Source organism: Gadus chalcogrammus, chromosome 18 (genome assembly GCF_026213295.1).
Source record: "Gadus chalcogrammus isolate NIFS_2021 chromosome 18, NIFS_Gcha_1.0, whole genome shotgun sequence".
Taxonomy (NCBI): domain Eukaryota; kingdom Metazoa; phylum Chordata; class Actinopteri; order Gadiformes; family Gadidae; genus Gadus; species Gadus chalcogrammus.
Window position 1 is genome coordinate 11,054,495 of NC_079429.1, and position 12,401 is coordinate 11,066,895.

General features: G+C 40.8%; 2 protein-coding genes across 4 annotated transcripts; one reads left to right on the plus strand and one right to left on the minus strand.

The window, feature by feature from the left end:
- Nucleotides 1-758: 758 nt before the first annotated feature.
- Nucleotides 759-9,573, plus strand: tefa (TEF transcription factor, PAR bZIP family member a). Of its 3 annotated transcripts, none has more exons than XM_056576720.1 (5): nucleotides 766-1,045; nucleotides 5,701-6,075; nucleotides 7,002-7,222; nucleotides 7,756-7,967; nucleotides 8,371-9,573. In XM_056576720.1, exons 1-5 carry the CDS (start codon nucleotides 988-990, stop codon nucleotides 8,375-8,377), a joined length of 873 nt encoding a protein of 290 aa, XP_056432695.1. In that variant the 5' UTR covers nucleotides 766-987; the 3' UTR covers nucleotides 8,378-9,573. The 3 variants fall into 3 exon arrangements, with proteins under 3 accessions (XP_056432696.1, XP_056432695.1, XP_056432693.1); XM_056576718.1 differs by lacking the exon at nucleotides 766-1,045 and adding an exon at nucleotides 4,633-5,148 and having other exon boundaries at nucleotides 8,371-9,568; XM_056576721.1 differs by having other exon boundaries at nucleotides 759-1,045; nucleotides 7,756-9,564.
- Nucleotides 9,574-10,046: 473 nt separating this feature from the next.
- Nucleotides 10,047-11,878, minus strand: phf5a (PHD finger protein 5A). Its single transcript, XM_056576722.1, has 4 exons — nucleotides 11,731-11,878; nucleotides 11,355-11,378; nucleotides 10,891-11,057; nucleotides 10,047-10,265 (listed from the first exon to the last, which is right to left on the minus strand). Exons 1-4 carry the CDS (start codon nucleotides 11,780-11,782, stop codon nucleotides 10,176-10,178), a joined length of 333 nt encoding a protein of 110 aa, XP_056432697.1. The 5' UTR covers nucleotides 11,783-11,878; the 3' UTR covers nucleotides 10,047-10,175.
- Nucleotides 11,879-12,401: the final 523 nt, after the last annotated feature.

The window sequence follows — 12,401 nt, forward strand, 5'->3', positions numbered from 1 at the left end:
TAAGAAGTGGAAAAAAAACCAAGCCTTTTTTTGTACTGTACTTTTACGTTTGTTTTCTTTTTTTCTTTTTGTTGTATTAGTTTGTCTTTGTTTCATCCTCTATCCTCCATGGTTGGAAGTGAATCACGGTCAAACAAGTGGACCAAATCTCTTGAAAGCATTTAATAAACGGAGTGTTTTAGAAAAACACCTCTCCTGTCATTTTTTTTTTTCATTCTAACAGATTATCTCATCTGGACCTCTTGACTTGTCTTGCATAGACCTGCAAAGAATTTGGCATTCCTTTTGGAAACATTTATTAGTACTTTAGTTGTATATGATAAATATGTTCTAAAGGAATTGTTTTGGAAGTCAAATGTTGACATTCAGAAGCGATAAAGTGTTTTAGGTTTTGCCACACATTAATTGAAAGTTGTATCATACGTTCACAATAACAATATTCTTCCAAGCGCTAAATGTGTATCATATTCTTGGCTTTCTGACTGAATGCTAATGTAAGATGGTACATTATCAATCCAAGACGTAAAATTAGGGGAGTACTAGCTTATTAGTAATATTTTTTCACGTTTAAAGCGACAAAAGCGCAACAGTTGGAGGTGACAGAGAGACACTGGCAGCTAGGATGACGTTTATGTAGGCGTTCTTCTCTTGGATAGCTGTGAAGGTATTGGCTCTGACTGAGGTTGTGTAAAGCAGTGTGCCAATCATAACACGTTCCGTGGTTGCTAATGTGTGTTGAGGCCATACACGACCGGGATTGGTTAAAACTGCATCACCTTCTTAAGAGGCGTGCTACGTTAAGTAACTTCGGAATACTCACGAGTCCGGCATAGGATTAATGTTCGTTATGCAAAAATACGTTGAATGTCTTGATTAACTGTCAGTGTTAGTAGTTTTCTTACTAAAATAATTTATAGATTCACATAATTGGACTATTACTCGTCCACCAGGATTTTATCGGCCTATAATTGACTTAAGGATCAACAAATGAGTTTCAAAACTCTTTTTGATTTCCCGTTTACTATTCCTGCTTTTCCTGATAATGGTAAGATGTTTTCTGAGCAAAATGTGCATTCGCTGTCACGCTGCATAGTGTTCCGAGATTCCAACGTTGATTATGAGACTTGCGCTTATTGTACTGTTTTCTTCTGTTTATTAGGCCGACATCATTACTGTTTTCTTATCTTTAGTTGGCCTGTTTGTTACCTCATTGAATGATTATGGTAAATGCATAGGCCAGACTGTTGAATGTGAACCGGAGTTTGTGTTATGTGATCTAACATAGCGACCCTAGCTGCGTCCACTCAAATCAATCAATGCAGTTAATCCGTTCAATCTTGCTTATTTATTTGTTCAAATGACTCCTATGCCTAATTTAGATTTTTACCGGTAGGTCGGTTGTTTCGTTTCTTTGTCAAACTTAAAAAAAAAATGTATTTAATGTGTTTTACAGCCACTCTCGCCTTATTGTCTTCTGTGTTGTGAGTCATAAATGTTTAAGACATCGAATTTAAAAAGATGACAGCTTTCAGCAAGAGTGTGCTGTTGGTATTTGTGCTTGTTCTGTGCATGCCTAATGAACCGAAAGGGCCGATTTTCCATTGATAAGGAGAACAAGATTGACATCTTCCCCATACGTCGAAGTCGCTGTCTACAGGGGTAGAGGGAAACACACATTTGTAAAACACGCAGATGTTGGCAGTGGGGCGGCGCTCCTGCCACAAATGAATACAAAACGTGATCCCACAGTAATCTGAACAGATATCCGTTTTGACTGTCAGGGAGGTTACAGTCTCCTGCTAACATGTAGCCTATGGGTTTATGTAGGCCTACATGGTGTGATACGAGGATAGTGTCTGATAGTTGTACTACTTACGCGGCTTAATTGTATATGTTAATATATTGCCATGCATGGTCAGCTATAGCGTCATTTAATCTCTGGCGAGCCATTTTTTTATAGAGAGCGAGAGCGTTATTTCAAACAGTAGGCCTGTATTATGTAACTTTCTCGCTATAGTCGTGTTTTTTGTTCAAATTTGACCTAGACGTCACTTCTACCGACCAAATATTTTGAGTAGTGTTGCATTTTCTCGAAGAAACTTGTCCAATCCCGGGTTGCTTTAAACTCACTTCATTTATTATAAAGTCGTCGGCATGTTTCGGCATGGTAACTGAAGCTATACGGAGGGAATTGTAGCTAAAGAGTGGAACACGTGTGAGAGATAATAACTCTGGCTACTACGGGACATGGGCAAAGGCCCATGTCCCCTCGCGGGTGTCGCTGCAAATCTCTGATCTATGGGCCACGGGCAGAGGCCCGTGACCCTACGCGCGTGTCGTTATTAATCTCTGGTCTCTTCACACTGGGTGCGCAGGTAAGAGACCGTCAAGTGGGCGTGGCCTAGTGGGCGTGGCCGGGGTGCCGTAATGGCTTCGGCTTCTTCGTATATATAAAAGTGCTGCTATCTGTGGCTGGAGCAGCCTCCAATAAGGTATTGCTCCCCTTGTGGCTATGTATAGTATTTACGGTTTATATGTTTGGTCCTGCTTCATTTTGGTCTATGTGTGGGTAGCTTAGATTCTTAAAATACGTAACAGTAGGAATACATTCAGATATGATTTTGATGAGCTGGTGGGCCCTTGGTTGGAAATATGCCACTTTTGTTTATCAACCTGTAGGCCTACTTTAAAAAAAAATAGTTTTAAGGAAGTCTACATTCCCCCATTCCCTCTTGTCACAACCGTTGGCGGTGTTTGCAGTAGAGAGTATAACCACTGCCTCTGGTCCATGGAGCAATATGTCATGGCCGCTCCTCCTGCGCTGCGGGGGGAGATTTCTCCCCCATCGGATTCACACCTAATCAGGTTTTGTCGGCACAACCATTCTATAGGGGTAGTGCATTAAAACTACGGCGGTATTTGGCCGCATAGGGTTGCGAAAAAAGACCCAGCCGGCCTGTGGCGAAATGTAAATAGCACATTTTGGAGAAACGCAACCCGATGTCAGCCTGCGGTGGCCAATCACTTTAAGCCATTGATCATTCCGAAGACGCCCTCCATGCAACGGTTGCATTGTAGCGTCCACTGCTGATTTGGTGTGAATGAGCCTTAAACCAATGCCACAACAGAAAACCATAAGGGGCTTACAATAACCATTCCAAAGAATGCACGAGTTTAATAATTGTCACTTTAGAATAATTGAAATTACAAAACAGCATTAGAAAAATATGTGGGTACTTGCAATGGGATTGCATTGACACAATCATTTTAATGGCCAGGGATTCATTCAGGATTTATAATCTTATCCTACCAGTGATTAGTGGAAGATTAGATGGGTGTGTCTAAGCTATAGCGTAGGACGTTTCCTATCTCTTCCTTCCAGTTGGTAGATCAAGTTGGTAGTTATAGTGATGGGTTGTTTTTGAAAGCACCCCATAGAAGTCATTGTGGCTAGTCAACAAAACTGTGCTGTGACTGGTGTGTTGTTCATACATACAAGCACACAGCCTTTGTTTACTGTACATACAGTCTACATGGGAACAGGGATGTCGGTTCCATGGGGATTTAGCTGGTGCACCCTTGGTCTCGTTTAGTTTCCTTGAAGAAGATAAGGACAATAAAACAAATACAAAACCAATGATAACAACATTAACTCTCGAACCCTTACCCTCAGATATATCATTTTATAGGCCTACATAAAAGTTTAATCAGTCAAGATTCAAACCATCCAAGGCAAGACAAAAGAGAGTATCAGTTTACAGCATGTATTATGTTAAATATAATATGCATATTTACCAAGCAGAATGCGTATTTGCCTTCCACCTTTTCAGAATAACTTAACACCTGATCAACTTTAATCATTCTGGTAGAAACTGATGAATCAGTTTAATGAACTGGTTTCAACACAAATCGTATGACTGCTCTGAGTGGGACAGAGTTGGCTAGTTCTGGTCTGGCATTTGAGGTATGACATTTGAAGCCATAATCATGTTTCGAGACCATTTTTTTTTTCAAGTTAGTGCGGTAGAACATTAAATCTTGAGACAATTATCATAATTGATATGAGCATTTGTCTGTGTCCTATAGACACCGGCTAGAGCCACCAAATATAATAGTGTTAATATATTTCTTTGTTGAACGTAGGTTGTCCGTCAGCACACAACTATAACCCTAACCCTAGTTTTTAAATGGCTAAAAAGTTAAAGAAAACAACGTAACCCTGATTTTACTCATCACTTTTTTCTTTTTGGGGAGTTCGAGCACGTATATGGGGCTATCTCAGCTTAATTTAACCATACACATAGCCATTTAGCCTATGAAGAAGACGAAACGGCCAAGAATAGACAACCAACAGCTGCCTGTCATTTACGTGTGATTCATATAACTTCTTGACACCCTGTGCCATTCTTGCTCTGCATAATGTATGCGAAACCCATTGCTTAGGAGGGACGAGTAGGAGACGAGACGGAGCACGTCTGCACATGCGTTTCCACGTGATTTTTTTGCAAATTAGTTGGCTTATGTTTGGTTTTTTTAAGAAATCAAATTGGATGAAGAACACTGTCCTCTATTGTCAGCGACAGTAACCTATAACCGCGCATCTCTAAGATGAAAGTAAATTAATGAAACATAGGACTACTACTCATTAACCCGTTCCTCATGAATATATAGTAAAACGAGTGGTATATAACTCGGCCGACCAATCCGCTCTCGGTTTGCTCAAAGCCCGCCCCCTTTGTGCAGCAAAGCCTATCGACGCAGACGGTTGCTGTGTTTTTTTCGATAAGAGGTGCGGTTAACCCCGATGGGAAAAATACCCGTTGTCTGTTTGTTTGTTTTATAGTAGAATAGCGGTGTCCGACGAAGTTATACATTGACCACCACTGTCGTAGTACTACTATATCTGGATTTATACTGCGCCAAGTCGTGTCACACACATCGATCTCGGTCACTACCGTGTTGGGGGGGGGGGGGAGGTCGCCGAGTATCCTATTTTCGTAAAATAGTACAAAAGAAGAAAGAAAATGTCAGGGGAGCCGATAACTATAACAATGGAAACTACCAATAGTGGTGGACTGGGTTCGTTGCCGTTGGTTTTTAAGAAGATAATGGACGTACCCCCGCCGAATCTACTAGAGGGAGACGACGGTAAGTTCTCGTCAGGAATGTCGTGAAGGTGGACGAAGTTGCTGAGAGCCCACGACACCATTCAGTAGCATCAAGTAGCCTACTGTGTGTCTTTAATGTATTTCTCTATGTAACTAGTAAATTCGTCCAATCGATGACATTAAGCATGAATGCCTAGAGTTAGAGCCTCACGATACATGGTATGCTGCTTGTCATTAAAGTAATAGTTATTGTATTGATAGTCTAATTAGTGTCATATTATTATCAATAAAATGTGTGCATTGTATCGAGTTTGCATTCCGCATTCCGTTTCCCCATATCACAAAAAAGGTATCGTCACCCTTGTACATTTTGTCCCCCGTAAGACAACGTCACGTGACGTTGTGTTTTCATGTCGAGTATGCCTCGTTCTTTAACCAAATTTACTCAAGATGCAATCGTGTTGACACGTGTGAGAGACTACTACTACTAGGATATATTTTGTTATTTCGCCGAGGTAATCCCTGGTTGATGACTATCTCTGCTTTATCTTGTTTCTTACTGCCTATAGTTTTTGTCTGTCTCCTCATCTAGATTCTGACAAGGATAAGCTTCGTCTGGATGACAACCTTGAAATGGGTGGAATCGACATTGGGCCTTCTGCCGCCCTGACCCCGGCCATCTGGGACAAGACCATCCCATACGATGGCGAAAACTTCCACCTGGAGTACATGGACCTTGAGGAGTTCCTCTTGGAGAACGGGATCGCCAACGCTGCCGCAGCCCTTGACGACTCCGACATGGGCAGCTCAGGCGAATGCTCCCCGAAGAAGGCTCTCAAAGGCCAGGCAGCGGTGACCCCAAAGTGTCCTTCGTCGCCAGCGACCCTGCTGCCCATCACGGCACTTGACCAGTCTGAGGAGGTCGTCGGCACCAGCGAGCTAGCCGTTGAGTCTGAGATCTGCATAGGTGAGTAGGGCCACTTCTGGAACAGTAGATCCCGGGAGAGACCTACCCTGAGTTGTAGAGGCATACAGGGGAGCCAGGGGAAAATATAAGTGGACTAGTTGGAAACGCATTCCCTTTATAAAGAGCAGGGTGGTTTCGCCCACAAGGTACAGGAGAAAACAAGACGAGACATCAAGTCTGGTCTATGAGAACAATGTGCTTTTGTCTATGTAGGCGGAGTGAGGTTATCTGAAATGCTTTGAAGCTTGATTCTTATTGTCGTTTTTTCACTTGGCAACAAGTCTCTTTTGTTTATGTCTTAAGCTTAGACACTTGGTGGTCTTTCTTTTAATGTCCGCACTTATTGTATGTTGTACATCCTGACACTTAAATGTAGTACAGAACTTTGTGTAGCGTCTTATCCTAGCTATCTCTGTTGTAAACAGGAATGGGTTAACCTAGCAATTGTTAATGCTTGCACTTGTTTCTATGAATATCTTTACCGTACCGATAGCGATATATTGGGAGTGGAGCCTCTATTCCTTAGCTGACCCTGGCAGCTAAGGAATAGAGGCTACAATCTGTCGGCAATAATCTCTCAATCTCTGTCGGCAACAATACCAGAATCAGAACGCTTCACCCTTTGCAAGGATGAAGCGTTCTGATTCTGGTGATTGTTGCCTACAGAGAGCGCTGCGGTTATCCAACCACTTAGAAGTCAACATGTTATTGATTCAGCGCTGGAAGGTGTGGAGAAGGCTTCCCAGAACACCTCCCCTGTGTTTACTGAGAACGGTTCATGCAAAACTTAATACTTTTGTTGTCGCTCCAATACTTACTCCATTTACACACAACTGGTTCTCAGCCTAAGCTCAGGGCTTGGACTCGGAGCACATGCTAAACGCCATGGGCTGAAGCTGCATTGGGCTGATCCTGTGTTTCTCCAGAGGTGAGCACGGACGAGGGCAGGCTTACCCCCGAGCCCGCGGACCCCGCGGACATCGAGGTGGACATCGCCTTCGAGCCGGACCACACCGACCTGGTGCTGTCGAGTGTGCCCGGTGGCGAGCTGTTTAACCCCCGCAAACACAAGTTCACAGACGAAGACCTCAAGCCCCAGCCCATGATCAAGAAGGCCAAGAAGGTGTTGGTTCCTGAGGAGAGGAAGGTGCGCTTGTGTTTTGGACACGGGAACACTCTCCTGTAGGAGTGAACCCACTTGGCAACACACACACAAACATTCCCCTCAAGAGGAAGAGATGATTATTTGTATGTAAAAACAAATTCAAGTCCAAATGAGACGTTAATATTCTAACATCGCAAGCATCCTTTAATTTTAACTCTGATGTGGTCACAATTTAATAAATATACTACCATTTACTCATTTTCTAAGAACTGTATGTGGCCTCCAGTGAATCCCGATCCAAGTCCTTAAGACGCAGCTAGTAGTAGGGCTTATTGACTCAGGACGCCTTTAGGTCGGGCTACAGATATGGGGGATCAAACCCGGTACACAGTGTAGTTGCTATGGGATCAAAAACACTAGACACGACACCATCCTACAAATAAATGCTCTGCTTATGAGCCTTTCAATATTGTTACGACCCAGAGGAAAGACTGTAATTATTAATTAATTACTCTGTAATTATTTCCCCTGTTTTCATTTGAACTGTTAATCCCCCCCCCCCCCCCCCCCCCCAGGATGAGAAGTACTGGCATCGGAGGAGCAAGAACAACGTGGCAGCCAAGCGATCCCGCGACGCGCGGCGCCTGAAAGAGAACCAGATCACGGTGCGCGCTGCATTCCTGGAGCGCGAGAACTCGGTGCTGAGGTCGGAGGTCGTCGAGCTGCGGAAGGAGTGCGGGCGATACAAGACCACGGTGACGCGCTTCCAGGCCAAATACGGAGCCCTGTAAGAGACCCCGTCCGCCCTCCTCAAGACCCTGTCATGTACACGGGGCACAGGGCCGCCAATGTTGCACACGTGTTCACACGTGCTCAGACTAGTCTCCCACCATATTAAATAGTATCGTTTATTTTGTTTTATAAAAGAAACCGCAGCCAGCTCAAAGGTCAATATTTTGTCACTGGTTGAAAACTATGAATGTCTTCCATGGTGGCTTCACTACAATAATGAGTAATGCTGTGATTAAGTTGTTTCTCAAATTGTGTGGCAAAGAGTGAAATGTTCATCTACATTTGTAATGGTAAATGAAGAAGATAGCCTAGATCTGATGAGGTTTATTAAATAAAGAAAAGGGAAACTATAAGTAACAGCTTTTTGACCGCCCCTTTCTATCTAATATTTCTCACAGGTTTTAAGTGGACCTGTGGCAGAGCCCTTGGCCTAGGACTGATTAATTAATGTATTGTTTGCTGTTCAATTCAAATGATTAAATGGGGGTCATTCCTTTACATTGGACATTCAATTTTTTCTTGACCTGTCCCATTGTAGTTAAAGATGATCAAGTTGACTCAATAACCATGGAGGGAGGTAAGAGGGAAGAATGGTTGAAATGTTAACACTACCCAATTCAACTTTAAAAAAGGAAATATAGTAATGTTAAATGGAAATAGTAGAATTAAAGGAACATTGGTTGGTAGTTTGCCTTAACGGAAAAAAACATTCACTCTAGACAACATTAGAGATGGAAAGATGGAAATTCGATTTATTAAAAAGTGTGGTTAATAATTACTGCTGATGCTGATGAAGTCACTGGGTCTACATCTTTATCAATTGTCCTAAATTGTGCATCTTCTTACCTGCCATATCACACCACATGGAGACTCAAATAATTTGTAATGACAACCTCAGTTTTAAAGTGTTTTTTTTACCCGCTCTTGACTTATATTAATATATTAAGAGGCAAGTTAGGTCCAAAGAGATATAACCTCACAACTCGAATAACTTGTCTTTATTCAGGAAACTTAACGGATAGGAATACACCCATATAAGCCTTGACAGTGAGTTCTAGTTAGTCTGGTCCAACACTAGGGTTTGTCATGCTTGAAACTGTCAACTCTATCCTGTATTGGTTATCTTGTCTAATGTTATATGTAGTATGTTTGCATGCCTTGTAAATAACTAGATATATAGTTTAAGGGTTGTGTTTCAGGGATACTTTTTAAATGTTGAAAGACTGCATAAATGGGATATTAGCCTTGCCTTTGGCATTAGTTAAAATGTATTGCCAGTCCAGCCTACAAAGTTAGATTAAAAGTACATTTTGTTTGATAACTGCTTAATAACACACATTTGCATTGATTTCGTATTTCTGGTTAGACTTGTATCAGGATCCTTTCAGGAAAAATGTGTATTTTCACTGTCAATGCAGTACTTGGTTTACAATACTCATGTATTTGATTGGAACTAAAATAAAGCCTATTTTGTTTTGGGCGATAGAACTCGGCCTCCATGAATTTTGTTATGCTACGCGACTACCTGGCCGGAAAAAAACACTGTCAAGCTGAATACACTTACGGCTTTGCCTCAACCCAGACAAAAATACCTTTGTATATGTAGTTTAACCAGTGGCAATACAAATCTTCATTTTCTTTAAGTTTGGACAAGTTGTGTGATAAGTAACTGCAATGTTCCACCATTTAAAAACAAAAAAGATTGTTAAATTACCTATTACAATCAAATGCACATGCAAAGGATCCATTACATGTTTGCTCAGTTCCTACATTTAGACCTGCCCTTTCAATCCTATCATCTCCAACAAAGGATGGCATTTATAAGACCATGCAATGAGGGACATCCTCAACCAATCTTTTCACACCAGGGAGACAATTATCTTGCATATGGGTAACGTCCACATCCTCATGAGAATGTGAAAGATCACCATCTAGTGGTGTAAACTTGTATTAAACCACAAATGGACAGTTGGGATAAGGGCGAAAAAAACGCTGTGTTCCAACCAGGTGGTAGCCGTTTGACTGTTCAACCCTTAAATCATTAAGGGGGTTTATATTGCGCTTATATTTGTAAATACAGGATGCCAGAGGTAAAAGAACACAGAAACCATGTAAAAAGGGAGCTTTATTGATAAGCCAAAAAAAGTTTATTAAAAATAACTAGTTTACCAAAAAAAACAAAAAACAAAACGCCAACGGATCTTCACCTCTTCTTGAAACCATACTTCTTTCTCTCATAAAACAGATCTGTTTTTGAGCTGCCCAGGTTCACAATCTTGGGACAGCCGTCCCTCTGTAGACAAGAACAAGAAAGAAGTGTTCATGCATGTGACAGGGGTTCCTTTTCTTCTAAAATAACATTTAGGTAATAAACCAATTTGTACGCTATTACTAGTCTATTTTGACCTTAATTCCAGTGAATTCAAATGACTCAAACAGGTATAATTGATAAAATGTTTTCAGTAGAGTTGTTCCGATACCGATGCCTAAATGGCAGTCGGGTATCGGCGAGCACGCCAGTCTATGCAGCATTCCGATACCATCACATGACTAATTTACTACACAGGCCAAGAACATCACAAACGCGTGCAGTGTTATGCTGAGGTCGTTAATAGTCGGAGGTTGAAAGTTGGAATGGGAAACTTATCATCTCCGGTATACATGCGTTCGAGCTATCAAGTCGGAAAAAAAATGGATGCTCATGCTTAACTAGAAGAATACAAACGTATTATTATAATTATAAATGTAATTCAATACAAGTGCTATTAGTAGTTACAATGCTAGATGCTGTATCGGTACGGTATATAGTATCGGCCGATACTCAAATTCAGGAATCGGGAAGGAAAAATTGTATCGGAACATCTCTAGTCTTCAGTCTTGCATGAATATTTGATATATGAAATATTGTGAAAGCATACGTCTTTCTCCTGGATGGTGCATTCTTTACAGTAGTAGGCATCGGACACGCCGGGCCCTCCGCAGATCACGCATCGGCCCTGGTAGGAACCGTAGTTGCACTCGTCACAGATACGCACCAGTGTGCACGGCCTCACGTAGGAATCACATATGACACATTTACCATCACCTGCATGAGTAGGAGGAAATTAAACAAATCTATTAATGTATTGATCAAGTCTGAGAATAGACTGAAACAGTGTGAACAGTGAAAGACTGAACAATATGATTAGATGAACATATAGAGTACCTGGATTATATGGTGCAATCCATTTTTAACAAATACAATATGGTATGATTTAACCATAGTAATGACATGCAAAATAATACAGTACGTTTTTTGCTAGATCAAATTAATTCAAATCAATTTGGTGAATCTTTTTCTGTCCACCATCAAATTGTCACTGAAAATTCAAAAGATACTCACATTTTTCACACAGTCTTCCAATGGCTGAAAAGGACACAACGTAGCCATCAATAAACAGGTTTTCTATGCAAGGGAGCTAGTAGTTCCCATACTGTAATGACTATAGTAGTTTAACATTTAATGCATTGAATTTGATTAGCATAACATCAGCATATGGGCTAATAAAAACATGCCGAATCAAGCAAAGGCAAATATTTCATTGGTATATTTAATGAACAAGTTTTGCTGGTTAATAAGGATATCAATGAAATCCATGCTGTAACGTTAGCATGCTAGCCTGCTTGGAGACTTCCGAGCTACAGAAAACCAGATTGCAGTCCATGTTAATCCTGCTCGATAAAAATAGAAAATATATATCGTACTACATCAAACATACCAACACCGGCTTGTTTCCGACAAAAGATCAAATCTGGATGATGCTTTGCCATTATTGCCAAACGCAACCGGAGCGCCTTCGATTGTTTAACTTTGACCTGTGTTTTCTTCTTCGTGTAGAACAGCCACGTCTTCTGCCTGAGTTGAAAACACCGCCCTCTGCTGCTCAAACCACTATTATTTGTTTAGGTATGTTTTTATATGCAGTATGTGTTGTATTTTTTGCTATTTTGCAAATCACCCATGCGTCTATTTTATGTTGGTTTGATATTTTAAGTTTAAAGTTAAATTATTTTGATTTAATCATATCATTTATAAACGGTATCATAACAAAGCTATACCTATGTACCTATATAATTAAAGTTAAAAAAAAAAGACCCCGTCTATTTACAAAACACAGTAACCCATAAATAAAATCCAGAAACGTCATTAAATTTTGCATGGCTGACTACTATTTTGTTAACTTACAGATTTTAACATTTACCTTATCAGAACCAGAGCCATTTAGAGAGTATTCCCTATTATGAGTTTCTCTAAATAGCTCTGACCTGAACTTTTTTACTCTTCTCTAGTTCAGTCTGGTCCTTGTAGCTTACTAAAACGATTGAAAGATATATCTATCTTTACTACTATAATTATCGTGATATTATGTATAAATACCCTACATCTAAT